This window comes from Lithobates pipiens, unplaced genomic scaffold (assembly GCF_037356315.1).
Source record: "Lithobates pipiens isolate NorthernLeopardFrog02 unplaced genomic scaffold, aLitPip1_a1.2 Scaffold_18, whole genome shotgun sequence".
Lineage (NCBI taxonomy): Eukaryota > Metazoa > Chordata > Amphibia > Anura > Ranidae > Lithobates > Lithobates pipiens.
Window position 1 is genome coordinate 633718442 of NW_027507758.1, and position 15011 is coordinate 633733452.

Here is a 15011-nt window from a genome sequence, read left to right on the forward strand (position 1 = left end):
TGCAAAATCAAAGGGGCCAAAATGTCTCCCCCCCCCCCCCCCCCCCCGAGCAGTAATATATTTCTATCCCCCTTGGTGGGAGTGGAGATGGCCCATCTATAAGGATATACAGTACATACACACCAGGGACATGCAGTCAGGAGCATAAAAAAATATAAATTAAAAAAAAAAAAGATTGAGCTTCGAGGGTCGTGGCTCGGTGACCTGGGGGTCACAGGTAGCTAGCTGAAGTCCTACCCCACCACTGGTAAAAAATGTGGGGCACCTATAACCTATGGTTCCGGAGATATGGGCCTCCTTGTTCAGCCTGTCAGAAGCCACATACAGAGCGGCCAGTATAAATACAAGCCGGACACACTCTGATTGCAGCAGACTGAGAGGATGAGCTCACAGAGCCTCTCCTCACTTCTTATCAGAGGCACTGAGCTCAATGGACAGCTTGGAGTCTTAGACCAATGGTAAAGCACCATTGGCCCCAGCTGTCCAATAAAAAATGCTGCAGTGGAGGAACGCCTTTCACTGCTGTGTCATCGAAGGGGGCGTGTGTCTAAAAGACAAAGCTCAGCCCTCTTAACTACAAGGAACTACACGGGTTTATGTCTATAAAATTTACCCACAATCCCATGTTTTTTTTCCTCACACAGTTAAGAGGGGAGAAAGAGAATCTGCTGCTGCTGAAAAGGTACAAAGCTAAATCGTGTATTATTATGCTGTATGTTATAAGATAATCATTTATTATTTCTCGTGAAAACTACTGGTTAGAACTTCAAACTTCAGCAATTTGTCCGTTAAACCACCTACTTGAGTACAGATTTTGAAAATTATAGTAAATTACCTTAAAAATAATATATAATAATTATTTGTCTATTACTTACTTATGGTAATTAACCCCTTGCCACCCAGGGCAACTCTCTCCTACATGTAAAAAATCATCATAACTCATAAACCCTAAACATACACACACACATATATATATATATATATATTTTTTTTTTTTTTTTTTTTTTTTTTTAGCAGACACCCATTGGGAATAAAATGGTGATCGTTGCAACTTTTTATGTCACGCAGCAATTTTTAAACGCATTTTTTTTTGGAAAGAAACTATTTCATGAATAAAAAAATAAATAAAAAAACACTAAAGTTTGCCCAATTTTTTTTTGTATCCTACGAAAGATGATGTTATGCCGAGTAGATAGATACCTAACTTGTCACGCTTTAAAATTGCACACACTTGTGGCTCCAAAGTTCAGTACTTAAAAAATCTCCATAGGTGAATGCTTTAAATATTTTTTTTTTTTTTTTATAGGTCACATATTTAGAGTTACAGAGGAGGTCTAATGCTACAATAATTGTTCTCGCTATGTAACCTGTGTGTATTTGGCTCTGATACTAGCCAGTGCCTCACCTGCCACTCACCTCACCGCAGCACAAGGCCGTGTTCACACTACGAGAAGTTTCTCTGGGCTGCAGTTCCTCTGAGCTCCACAAGGTGGTGATCTCACCTCTACCCAGACAGGAAGTCTCTATGGAATACAGACAGGAAGTGATGTCAGAAGCAGACCAGCCTCTCCGTGAGGTACAAACTACAAAGGAGACGTTGCTGGAAGTGACAGTAGAGGAGGTAATAAGATCTTATTTTCTATTTACACCCAGTAACCCCCCGTCATGTCCGTCCTCTTCCTCCATAGTCACTGTGATGTCTTTTATCTCCAGCAGATGATGATACTCACATATATAGTGTGGATATACGAAGATTAACCCCTTCAGGGGGATCAGTTGATGATGAATATATCTTCCCTCCAAATCTGGCCATACATGGTTCAGTTTTATTGTTCAGCCAGCGGGATGAGAGGAAAAAACAGAAGTGATTCCCCCATCCACACATTGGAAGGGGATGGGGGAATCCTCCCTGCTGCACTATTGTATTCTGACAATGGGGGGCGCTCCTCCGCTCTCAGAATACACAGATCAGGGATGAAGCTATTGGCTGCAGCTGCTGATGGAGTGACTTTTATCCGGCAGTGACCACACATGGATGGAAATGTGACCGATCCCTGCTGAACCAGCTGAATTTCCATGTCTCTATGGTCACCATAAATGACTTCCTCCCCTCCCCCTCATCTCCTTCATTATGTAAGTCATGCCGAGATCATCTCCCATTGGCGGAGCAATATTCTCATTTGTCTCTGAGCTCCTTCTTGCTATTCCTCGTCCTGCCTGTTGTTTCCTTGGATTGATTTTCTGTGTAGTGACCCCGGCTTCATCTCTTGGATGCGCTCGTCTGTTGCTTGTCCCGACCTTTATCCTGATTCCTGGATCTCCTCCTCATCTCTCCTCCATATCCTCTTACACAGCTTTTCTCCACACCTGCAGTGATCCTGGGGGGTGGAAACTTGGCACCAGCACTCCGCAAAATCCATCCCCACCATTAGGAGCTCTGGAGAAAATTGCAATTTACATTCCGTACCTCCGCACATCACCTGATCACATGAGAGCTTACTTTCACACATTCCTGACAGATTTCTGTATGGTAAAGGTCAAAGTTCACTCTTCAGTTTAGGAGAGGAAGGACACACCCAGGAACAATGATTTGGTTTGCACAGGAGCCTCATATAGAGGGCCCCTCAAATCTTCCCATCCAAATGTCCCTCCATCCAGAGTCTATATGTACTATGACATCACACTGACCTCCCAGCTCCTCCTCCCAATGTCCCTCTCTCTGGCTTTTTTTTCTGATGCTCTCAGGATTGGGGTGGATCCTGGACATCCTCACTAGCAAAGTGAGACTGTTGGTCCTGCATTGTATGTAATTTAATTGAATAATTGTGAATCTTCCCCCCCACACCATCCCAGTATAAATGTAGTTCATTTCTTGGGACGGCTGGCGAGGGTTTGGACTGACCACTCCTTGCACAAAGTGTCACTCCGGCGATAAGTGTTTGGCACTTCCACTAAGGGACTGCTACAAAAAAGCAAGCCCAGACATTAGTGTTCTACACCTATTTTACACAAGGTTCCCTTTCATCCTCCAACTTTACTCATCCTCCCTTCTATTCCCTTCTCCCCACCCTCCAACATGCTCACACCAAACTTTGTTATAACGTCCTCTCTCCTCAAACTTACGTTTCTTTACCCCCCTCCAGCCCCCAATCTGTACATGTCTCCCTCTCGTCTGCCCACTCAATATTACTGCACTTATCACCTCCTGCTCATTCTAAGCCCACACAGTATCATCTCTTCCACTCCACTGCCCTCCTATAAATCCCACTCCCGCCTTACCACCCTCACCCTCCTGCTACTCCTAATGTCTGGGGACATCGCACCAAACCCCGGCCCCCCCACACCCAATTCCCACCCTCAAAATTGTCTGTCTACCTCCTCCAACAGTAGTTGTAACTCCCACCTTCTCATCCCAATTCCCCTAATTCAACAAGTCAGTCCCCTCTTTCATGTGCCCTCTGGAATGCCCGCTCTTCAACAAACTGTCAATGACCTTTTCCTTAATCTATTTGCTATTACCAAAATCTAGCTCCAGGAATTCGACACTACACCTCCAGCTGCCCTGTCCTACAGTGGTCTCCTCTGAACTCACTCCACCAGACTCACTGGACGAAAAGGAGGTGGCATCAGACTTCTCCTCTCTCCACAATGCACCTTCCAGGTACTTCCCACACCTCCCTGTCTTTCCCCCTGCTCTTTCGAAGTGCGCTGCTTTCGTATTTTCTCTCCAGTTTGTCTGAGGGTCGCAGTTATTTATCGACCTCCTGGACCAGTGTCACCCTTTCGGGATGACTTCTCTGCAAGGCTACTCTATTTTCTCCCATCTGAAGTGTCTACCATCATCCTAGGTGACTTTAACCTTCCAAACAATGTTAATACTGCTACCACTTCTCAACTGCTCAACCTAACCTCCTCTTGTAACCTAACACAATGGACACAAACCACCACTCACTCCAACGGTAACACTCTCAACCTCGTAGTCTCCCATCGCTGCACTCCCTGCAATTTCTCTAACACCCCCTTTCCTCTCTCTGATCACAACCTTATCAATTTCACTCTCTCCTTGTCTCCTACATCCCATGCTGCCAACCCACAAACCACTACCCACAGAAACCTTTGCAACCTCAACCCTTCCCTTCTTCACTCTGCTACTGATGGCCTTTATGACAAAATCGCACCCCTGTCCTGCCCAGACCTAACCACTTCCATCTACAACAACCTGCTGTCATCCTCCCTAGATGTAATTGCTCCTCTTGCTACAGGCAGAACAAGGCCCTGTCTGCCACAACCCTGGCAAACAGACGATACCAGAAGTCTCAAGTGACACAGCCGTGCTCTTGAGCGAGCGTGGCGTAAATCTAAGTCCTTGCAAGACTTTAACCTCTACATATCTGCCCTTCTCAAATACAACTCCTGCCTCCACATTGCTAAACAAACCTATTACAACACACTCATCAAAACCCTCTCATCCAAACCTCGTTAACTCTTTTCTACCCTTAATTCCTTACTTCACCCCCCACTGCCCACACCCACCAACTTGCTTACCGCTCAACAGATTGCCGACCATTTCAAAAGCAAAATCGACACAATTCGCAAGGAAATATCCAGCAATCAACTTCCTCCCCTACCCAACACATCAGGTCCAACACCACACTCAATACTCTCCTCCTTCTGCCCAGTTACCACAGATAAAGTTAATAAACTCCTCTCCATGGTCCACCTCACCACCTGTCCCCTCACAATTACTGCGACCACCTTCCCACTCTATCCTAAACTCCCTAACACACATTTTCAACCTCTCCTTCTCCTCTCAAACATGCACTGGTTACCCCATACTTAAAAAAAACCCTCACTAGACCCCACCTGTTTGAATAATTTAAGACCCATCTTCCTGCTCCTATTTGCCTCCAAGCAACAAGAACCTTCAAGAAACAACCTTCTCGACCCCACTACAGTCTGGCTTCTGTCCATAACATTCCACTGAAACTGCCCTACAAAAACTCACCAGTAACCTACTAACTGCTAAAACCAATGGCCATTACTCCATTCTCATACTCTTATGCCGTGTACACACGATCGAACTGTATGACGTACTTAGTCCGTTGAAACACATTTCAAAGGACAATCCGCTCGTGTGTGGGCTTCAGCGGACTTTTTCAGCGTGCAGTCCGGAGTACTAAGAATTTCGGTTTGCACAACAATCTTTCCGTCGCACTTTGGTTTCAGCGGACAATACGGTCGTCAGTATGCTAGTCCGACGGACTAAGAATGATGCATGCCCAGAAAGGATTTACAGGGCGGAAGCGCTCTGTCTTGTAAAACTAGTGTTCGTATTGAAGCTAGCATATTCGTCATGCTGCTAATTTTGTGTTTTTTTAATATAGCACATTCTTTTCTTCTTCATAATGCAAGAAACGTGAAGTTGCTTTGCTGCTTATATTCACACAGAGTTATCACAAATGTCTTTATTCATCCTCATCCTATGATTAATATTCCAATTCGAGAATAAATAAAAATAAAAGCGCGAATCGTCTCTAACCAAACTTCCACTAACGCAAAGTCAGCAGAAGGAGCCCAAAGGGTGCATTGCTGTGTCTTGGACTTCCTATTTCTAGTCCCGTCATACGTGCTGTACGTCATTGCACAAGCTTTCGACGGACTGTTTGTGTATCCGCGTGTGGTCAAGTCCGTTCAATGGAAAGTATGCCGGATTGTCCGTCGGATTGTATGACAGACTAAGTACGTCATACAGTTCGATCGTGTGTACGCGGCATTAGACCTCTCTGCTGCCTTCGACACAGTTGACCACCTGCTCCTCCTCGGCAAACTACACTCCCTTGGCCTCCTTGATTGTGCTTTATCCTGGTTCTCCTCCTACCTATCTCAGCGCACTTTCACTTACAATTCCATCTCCTCCGCTCCTCTTCCTCTGTCGGGTTACCCCAAGGCTCTGTCCTTGGGCCCCTCCTATTCTCGCTCTATACCTCTTCCCTGGGCCAGTTGATAACCTCCCATGGCTTTCAATACCATCTCTACGTCAATGACACCCAGATCTATCTCTCCACTCCTCAACTCACCCCCTCGATCTTCTCATAGATCTCAAACTTACTGAATGACATATCGGTATGGATATCACACCACTTCCTCAAACTCAATCTTTCTAAAAATTAGTTTGTTATATTTTCTCCTTCCCGGTTCCCCCCCATGACTTTACCATTAAGATCGACAACACAACCATTGGTCCCGCCACACATGCCAGGTTGCTGGGTGTAATCCTTGACTCTGACCTCTTGTTCAGCCCACACATCCAATCACTGGCACTGACAAAGCAACTTATTCACTCCGTAATTATTTCCCACCTTGACTACTGCAACTCTCTCCTTAATGGCCTACCCTTCTGTCTATTATGAATGCTGCTGCTAGACTAATACACCTCACTAACCGATCTTTGACTGCTTCTCTTCTCTGCCAATCCCTTCACTGGCTTCCCCTACCCCACCGTATAAAATTCAAAATGCTAACCATAACATACAAGGCCATCCACAACATCACCCCCATCTACATCACCAACCTCATCTGCAGATATTGCCCAAATCGTCCCCTCTGCTCCTCCCAGGACCCCCTGCTCTCTAGCTCCTTTATTACCTTCTCCCATGCTCGCCTTCAGGACTTCTCCAGAGCCTCTCCCATCCTCTGGAATTCCCTGCCCCTGTATATCAGATCAGCCCCTACCCTGTCCACCTTTAGGAGATCCATGAAAACTCACTTATTCAGGGAAGCCTATCCCACACCCACCTAACAACTGTCCCTGAGCCACCCCCATCAAATCATTCCCCACATCTATTACCTTTTGTACCACCACCCCCTCCCTTTAGAATGTAAACTCTATGAGCAGGGCCCTCCTGTCCCTTCTGTATTTAACTGCACTGTAATTGGGCTGTCCCCCCCCCCCCTCTACATTGTAAAGCGCTGAATAAACTGTTGGCGCCATATAAATTATGTATAATAATGATGTCAGAATGCCTGCAACAAGTGTTTAACCTGCATAGTGTGGGGGTCCTGTGTAGGTAAATTATGCCTCAGCCGGAAGTGCAGCTTTAATAAAATGCAGACCTGAATAATGAGGGGGGGAGGATTCTGGGAATATCATTTGATTTTACTATTTGTGTTCAGATCTAGAGTTTTCCTTCTGTGAAGTCTGGAGATCATATGGACATAATCCAGTAACAGACAAGGGATGTGTCTGGATGGTGACTGTATCATTGTGTGTGTCAGGTTCCTATAAGGTGTCAGGATGTCACTGTCTATTTCTCCATGGAGGAGTGGGAGTATTTAGAAGGACACAAGGATCTCTACAAGGACGTCATGATGGACAATCAGCCGCCCCTCACATCACCGGGTAAGAGGAGACTTTATTGTAAAGGAGAGAGCAGTACGGAGGCTCCACCTAGATCCCCCCATCATCTGATAAACACATAGAAACAATGTATTCAGTCACTGTGTGTGTTTCCTACAGATGGATCCAGTAATGGGAACCCACCAGAGAGATGTCCCCGTCCTCTGTATTCCCAGGATTCCACACAGGAAGATCACACCATCCCCCACCATCATCAGGTAGATGAGGAACAATCACTGATAGTATCATTAGGATCTGTATATTATCTACAATGTTACCTTTTGATGTCATTTTTATTATATATTCAGAGTGGAAACCTGAGAGATTCTAAAGTTGAAGTTAAAGAAGAGATAAAAGAGGAGGATGATGAGGATGGGGTGATGGAGGAGTCTGTAAAAGAACACAAAGATCTGTACCAGGACACCATGGTGGAGTCATCCAGCTACAGAAACCCACCAGAGAGATGTCCTCATCCTCTGTATTCCCGGGATTCCACACAGGAAGGTCACACCATCCCCCACCATCATCAGGTAGATGATTGACAATTATTGGTAGTTCTGATTTATACACAGCATGTTTGTTACAATGAATGTTTTATTATATATTCAGAGTGGAACCCTCGGGGATGATAATATTGTTGTTAAAGAAGAGTATAAAGAGGAGGATGAGGAGTATGGAGTGATGGAGGAGTTTTCAGAAGGACACAAGGATATGATGGAGCCACCTAATAGCAAAAACCCACCAGAGAGATGTCCCCGTCCTCTGTATTCCCGGGATTCCACACAGGAAGATCACACCATCCCTCAATATTGCAAGGTTGGTGGGATGGAGCATCTACAACATGGATTTGTGGGGGCAAAGTGTGGATTTTTTATGTAACGTCACAATAATAAAGCTTATATTTTACAGATGATATTCTCTCTTTTCCTTGATTTAGAGTGGAGATCCAATCGATATAGAATTTGAGGTTAAATCAGAAGAAGAAGAGAGGTATGTGAGGGATGATCAGCAGTCTATGGAGGAGGATGGAATAATGGGGACATTTATAGAGGAGGACACTCCTACAGAGATCAGCACAGGTGGGTCATTAACACTAAATACATTCCTCCACCCATACTGCTCACTGATTGGTCCATAGTAGGGCAAGGACTGGGTGATATCATCCTGGTCGCTAACAATAAATGGAAAAAAGGTTGGGACTTTGGCGAAGCATGCGATTTTAGAAGCAAAAAGCAGGGGAGCAATAAAAATCAGATAATGTAAATTTATTAGCTGTAAATTTAATGCATAACCTAGGGCGCAGAGATGCACATTCTATAGTCCATAATCCAGCATAAATAGTAGATATATTGAAGTATTGCACATCGAAAATCTCAATTCATACATCAAAAGAATTAAATTCATATATGCACATATTGCACATTGTGAAAATCAATAGAATTGAGTAAAAACATTACAGAGTCTAGTAAAACTGCATGATTGAATGTAATTTATAGTATTTGAAGCTCTACGCGTTTCGTGGCTATTTTGCCACTCATCAGGAGCTGATATATGATGGATATCTGTGGGACGAGAAATGGTGTGCCAAAAATTAGTCGAGTTGATATATTAAATGAGGAAAAAAGGGGAAAAGAGCAATGTGTCAAAGACGAGCGCCCATACTCACGGGTCAAGCAATGGCAGGAGGCGCAACTGTGGGCGTTGGAGGTAGCCGGGAGTATCATCTGGTACGGGAGCTGAGGCGGACAGAGCGTGCGGTACTGCGGTGAGGCAGTGTACCATGGATGTGAGCAAAAAGTGATCCTCACCCTAGGATCAATGATTACATGTGTAAGTGTCAAATTAAGGCATCTAATGACTGTAGTGTGATGTGAATTGAGTTGAAATTGTTGTGACACAGAAAAAGTAATATATGATAGTGGAATCATGTTGAGAGCAATAAAAATGTTTCAACAATGGTGAACACTATCGTGTATAAATAAAAATGAAACATTAAAAGAACCAAAAACAAAAAGGGTGAGTGTTGAAAACAAAAACCACAATAATAAGTGTGCTGTAAAACAATACCTGGATATATTGAACATAATGTTCATTCCATCTAAGTGTATTGGGCTATCAAGGGCAACAGTCGCCGTACTAGTAATGTCCATTAATCTTGTGCCAAAAGTTGTTTGTGCCCCACCGCAGCCGCACGATGCCGCCAATGTCACGCTGGCAACCATTTATCATCCTGGTCGCTTTCCTGAGCTGTGTTCCCCCATCCTGTATTTTTTCAGATAATCTTCCTTCTCTGTTCTGCAGACACAATTTCTGTATCTAGACTGGATTTATGGAGATTCTGGGGTTCAGCTGGCAGCAAAATGTTGATTTTCACCATAGATGTTACTAGAACTAGATGATACATTTACCACAGTGCTGTCACTTTAGGAGCATGAATGGTAACCTTGAACTGCTAGCCGTTCATCAAATACCCAAACCATAAACTTTAGATAATTGTTTGAACTGTAAATCACTATTCACAGGGCTGTCTGTCACGGAACCATGTGGCACTGTGCTTGAGTGCTTCCATCAGTACACTGCTTCCTCCAGTCTGGACCTTCACATATCAGCAAATACAGCCACATATTGCAACCAAGAACCAGGCAAGACTAGCTCAGTTACAGAACTGGAACATGTTTGTTTTTTTAACGCACACAAAATATACACCAAAGGAGGTTATCCCCCGATCATTTTACTCTAACAATACAAACTGTGACCAGAAACATAATTACAACAACTGACCTATTCTATAAACATTACCTTAATTAGCCACCGGTGTGACTAGACTATTCAGCCCCTACAACCATGAATAAAAGGACACATTATCATAAGTATAAACATATCCCACAAGGGTTTGCTAGGAGAGACAAAAGGTGTTGCAATTAGCACATTTAACAATACAAACTGTGATCTATAGCAGGAGACCTCAGTAGTAGACTGTTCGGCTCCTACACAGTTCCAGAGGCCAATGTGACCAGCTCTTTCTGAATCAAACAAACCGGGAATACTCTTTATATATTTTCTGGAAGATATTGTGGATAAATATTACTGTCCCCTCTGAAGTACTCCAAACAACATTCTCGGTGTCCATTAAGTAGCTTTCCATCATTTTCCATCATTTTCTTGGTCACCCTGTGCCCCTAATAGACACAGGGTAACTTAGACATGATCTGCTCTTTCCCTTGGACATAGTCAGTGGGTAAGAGGCTTGCTCATAGTCCTCTCCAGAAGCCCCTATCTTGGTTAGGTCTGTCACACTGTCCTTATTATGCTATAAATAACAGTGTTATTGCCATACACACCCTTATTACTTATGCATTTATGTGAAAAACAACGCACAAAATAAGTCCCAATAAATTAAAGAGAATGTCTCTTGTAAAGTGGTCCAAAATATGTCATCATAAGGTGATCCAGACATAGAAAGTGCTTCAGTGCTGCTAATCTTACTGCACTGTGCGCCATTGCATTGCTCTGTGCCCAGCGTCACTCGCCAGATGCTTTGACTTTGTGCCTCTCCGCATCAAAGTCTCCAAGGCTTGTGGATATTTCCCTCCCGGGTCTTTTACAGGATAGTCCACAGTGCTTCTCCTTCCCTACTCCACCCCAGTAATCTTCTCCAGTTCAACATATTACATGCTTATATGCATGGTATTGTCATAAAACGTGTTTGGGGACCCAGGTCCTGCCCCCGGGGACATGTATCAATGCAAAAAAAAGTTTTAAAAATGTCAGTTTTTTTGGGAGCAGTGATTTTAATAATGCTTAAAGTGACACAATAAAAGTGAAATATTCCTTTAAATTTCATACCTGGGGGGTGTCTATAGTATGCCTGTAAACTGGAGAATTTTTCCCGTGTTTAGAACAGTCCCTACACAAAATTACATTTCTAAAGGAAAAAAAGTAATTTAAAACGGCTCGTGGCTATAATGTATTGTCGGTCCCGGCAATACAGATAAAAGAAGTCGTTGAAAAAAAAATGGCATGGGATCCCCCTCCAGTCCACTACCAGTCCCTTTGGGTCTGGTATGAATATTAAGGGAAAACTCGAACCAAAATTAAAAAAAAAAATTTGTGAGGGTCCCCCCAAATTCCATACCAGGCCCTTCAGGTCTGGTATGGATATTAAGGGGGACCCTGCGCCAAAATAAAAAAAATGGCGTGGGGTTCCCCCCAAAAATCTATACCAGACCCTTATCCAAGCACGCAACCTGGCAGGCCACAGGAAAAGAAGGGAGATGAGAGAGCGCCCCCCCCCCCTGAACCGTACCAGACCACATGCCCTCAACATGGGGAAGGTGATGGGGACAAGGGCCTCATCCCCACAACCCTTGCCTGCTTGTTTGCGGGTGGGGGGTTTATCAGAATCTGGAAGCCCCCTTTAACAAGGGGGACGCCCAGATCCTGGCCTCCCCCTGTGTGAAATGGTAATACCATTTCACAAAAAAAGTGTCAAAATGGTAAAAATGGCAGGTACACCCCCCCCCCAAAAAAAAAGTGCCAAATGTAGCAGCGGAGGGGGGAGGGTGTGAACAAACAAAGCTTACCCTTTTGGGTGGAGCTCCACTTTTAAGTTGGCTTGTGATTTCTCACTGTGGCTAGTAGGTGTCAGTGGTATCACTGGACATAGTATGACATTTCACAAACAAAACTAAAGCGGTATTAAACCAAAATTTTCATATACTGTATTTCAAGCTACCAGTCATTAGATGTGGTGGCTGCATTCATTCTGTCCTGTCCTGACCCGTACACTTTATATATTTGTTCTATGTTCTAGAATCCTGACCCCTGCACTATATTCTCTAATGCTGCGTACACACGACCGGACTTTTCGACAGCAAAGGTCCGACAGATAGAATCAGGCCAAAAATCTGACGGACTTATGAAATCGATCAAATTTTTCGGCCGGGAACCCCGCCGGACCCAGTTCCTATCGAAAAATCAGTTCCGTGTGTATGCTAGTCTGACAGACAAAAACCGACGCTAGGACAGCTATTGGCTACTGGCTATGAACTTCCTTATTCTAGTCCAGTCGTACGTCATCACGTTCAAATCCGTCGGACTTTGGAGTGATTGTGTGTGGCCAAGTCCGTTCCTTCAGAAAGTCCGTCAGAACTCCGCCGAAAAGTCTGTCGGGAAGACCGTCGGACCTAGTCCCTCGAAAAGTCTGGTCGTGTGTACGCGGCATAAACTGTTTATGATAGAATTATGATACTATATAGTCCTAACTTTTGTATCCAATATAATAAGTACATTGCATAGTTCTTCTTTTACACCCATTTTCTACCAGCTGAACTTTTTATAGCTGATAGTTTCATTGGAGCACAGACTTTTACACGTTGATAATGTGATAACATCCTAAAACTTTGTTACCTTAAACAGAAAGTGATAATGAGGGAGAAGTCAATAACCCAATGATGGGGGTCTTCAGGATCAGTCCAGTCTTCATCTTGGTTGTTCTCCCCCCATCCTCACTCTCTGACCTCTGGTGGGGCTCAGCCCCGCTGTTATTCATGACTAAATCATGGACTAAATAAGGAAGGTCAGGACTTCTTGTGTTGGGAAGATGGCGATGAGTGATAGAGGGGGAGGGGACACTCGTCCTATAATCCCCTCATCACTGTCACTCCTATAAAAGACAGTTCTCGTTGTTTCCTCACTCTCTGACTAAGGTCCATGAATAAAGAAATGATCTGGTAGGAGATCAGAGGACCCATTTACTAGTTACCTTGAGGGGGGAATTGTAAGATCCTCAGAGACAAAGCTGCCTGATGTGGGCGGAGTCCTGGTTTAGGGGAACCAATCAGCTCATGTCTAGTAATAATCTTTGTATTTCTATTTTAGTAGATGGACGGGAGATGAGGAAAACCTCAGAGGATTGTCTCACTTTGTCTCCAGACTGTAAAGTAGAAGATGAGGACATCACACAGTATAGTCCAGGAGAAAACCCGACTACCTCAAATGTCCATCCGGCACCACACAGTGTAGATGGACCATCGTATTCCTCTTATCCTGAGGAACCTCAGACTGTGAGGGACGGGGCCGTCCTTCCAACAGAGAAGAGGTTTTCCTGTACTGAGTGCGGGAAATGTTTTCATTCTAAATGCAATCTTGATGTGCATAAAAGATCTCACACAGGTGAGAAGCCGTATTTCTGTCCTGAGTGCGGGAAATGTTTTTCACAGAAGTCCAGTCTTCATACACATCAGAGATTACACACGGGGGTGAAGCCGTATTCCTGTTCTGAGTGCGGGAAATGTTTTTCAGAGAAGTCCAATCTTTACAGACATCAGAGATCTCACACAGATGAAAAGCCGTATTCCTGTCCTGAGTGCGGGAAATGTTTTTCACAGAAGTCAAGTCTTCACGCACATCAGAGATTACACACGGGGGTGAAACCGTATTCCTGTTCTGAGTGCGGGAAATGTTTCTCACAGAAGTCCAATATTTACAACCATCAGAGATCTCACACGGGGCAGAAGCCTTATTCCTGTCCTGAGTGCTTTAAATGTTTTTCAGACAAGTCTACTCTTTACACACATCAGAGATCTCACACAGGGCAGAAGCCGTACTCCTGTCCTGAGTGCGGGAAATGTTTTTCACAGAAGTCCAATCTTTACACACATCAGAGATCTCACACAGGGCAGAAGCCGTATTCCTGTACTGAGTGTGGGAAATGTTTTTCACAGAAGTCCAATCTTTTCACACATCAGAGATCCCACACCGGGGAGGAGCTGTATTCTTGTCCTGAGTGCAGAAAATGTTTTTTAGACAAGTCCCATCTTTCCAGACATCAGAGATCTCACATGGGGCAGAAACCGTATTCCTGTCCTGAGTGTGGAAAATGTTTTTCACAGAAGTCCACTCTTCACACACATCAGAGATCTCACACAGGTGAGAAGCCATATTCCTGTCCTGAGTGCGGGAAAAGTTTTTCACAGAAGTCCAATCTTCACACACATCAGAGATCCCACACAGGGGAGGAGCCATATTCCTGTTCTAAGTGTGGGAAATGTTTTTCAGACAAATCCAATCTTAACACACATCAGAGATCTCACACGGGGGAGAAGCCATATTCCTGTCCTGAGTGTGGGAAATGTTTTTCACGGAAGTCCATTCTTTACACACATCAGAGATCTCACACGGGGGAGAAGCCACTTTCCTGTCCTGAGTGAGGGAATTGCTCCTCACTGAAGTCCTGTCTTCCTGTACATCAGGGATCCCACACAACCCTCGAGGTGTATTAGTGTCTTGAGTGTGGGAAATGTCTTCTATATGAATGTTGCTGGACATCGCAGCTCTCATGTGGGGAAGAAGCACACCCTGATATACACCTCAGATATACTCCATGGCTGATCTTCATCATGTAAGAAACAGTTGATAAGGAGATCAGAGATCACCAAAGACATGGATGAAGTGTTGTACCGTGTTGGCCATTGATAGCAGGAGAAAAATAAAAAATGGAGTCATTACCTTTCATTGGCTGAGTACATTTTGTGCCACAGGATCTTTTAGTTTTCCAGCTACATCCTCACTATATGGATGTCTAGTACATGGACTGGGCTTACCCCCAATAAGT

At 44.2% G+C, this 15011-nt stretch overlaps 2 protein-coding genes across 2 annotated transcripts in view; one reads left to right on the plus strand and one right to left on the minus strand.

Moving 5' to 3' along the window:
- The window catches only part of LOC143986889 (uncharacterized), a 211660-nt gene that overhangs the window by 19669 nt on the left and 176980 nt on the right, over positions 1-15011 (minus strand). The gene's annotated exons all lie outside the window — the stretch shown is intronic.
- On the plus strand, positions 1337-14911 carry LOC143989562 (uncharacterized). The gene is made up of 7 exons (XM_077489742.1): positions 1337-1621; positions 7276-7399; positions 7517-7614; positions 7705-7926; positions 8006-8212; positions 8334-8475; positions 13277-14911. The coding sequence occupies exons 1-7, from the start codon at positions 1526-1528 to the stop codon at positions 14605-14607; spliced, it is 2220 nt and encodes a 739-aa protein (XP_077345868.1). The 5' UTR covers positions 1337-1525; the 3' UTR covers positions 14608-14911.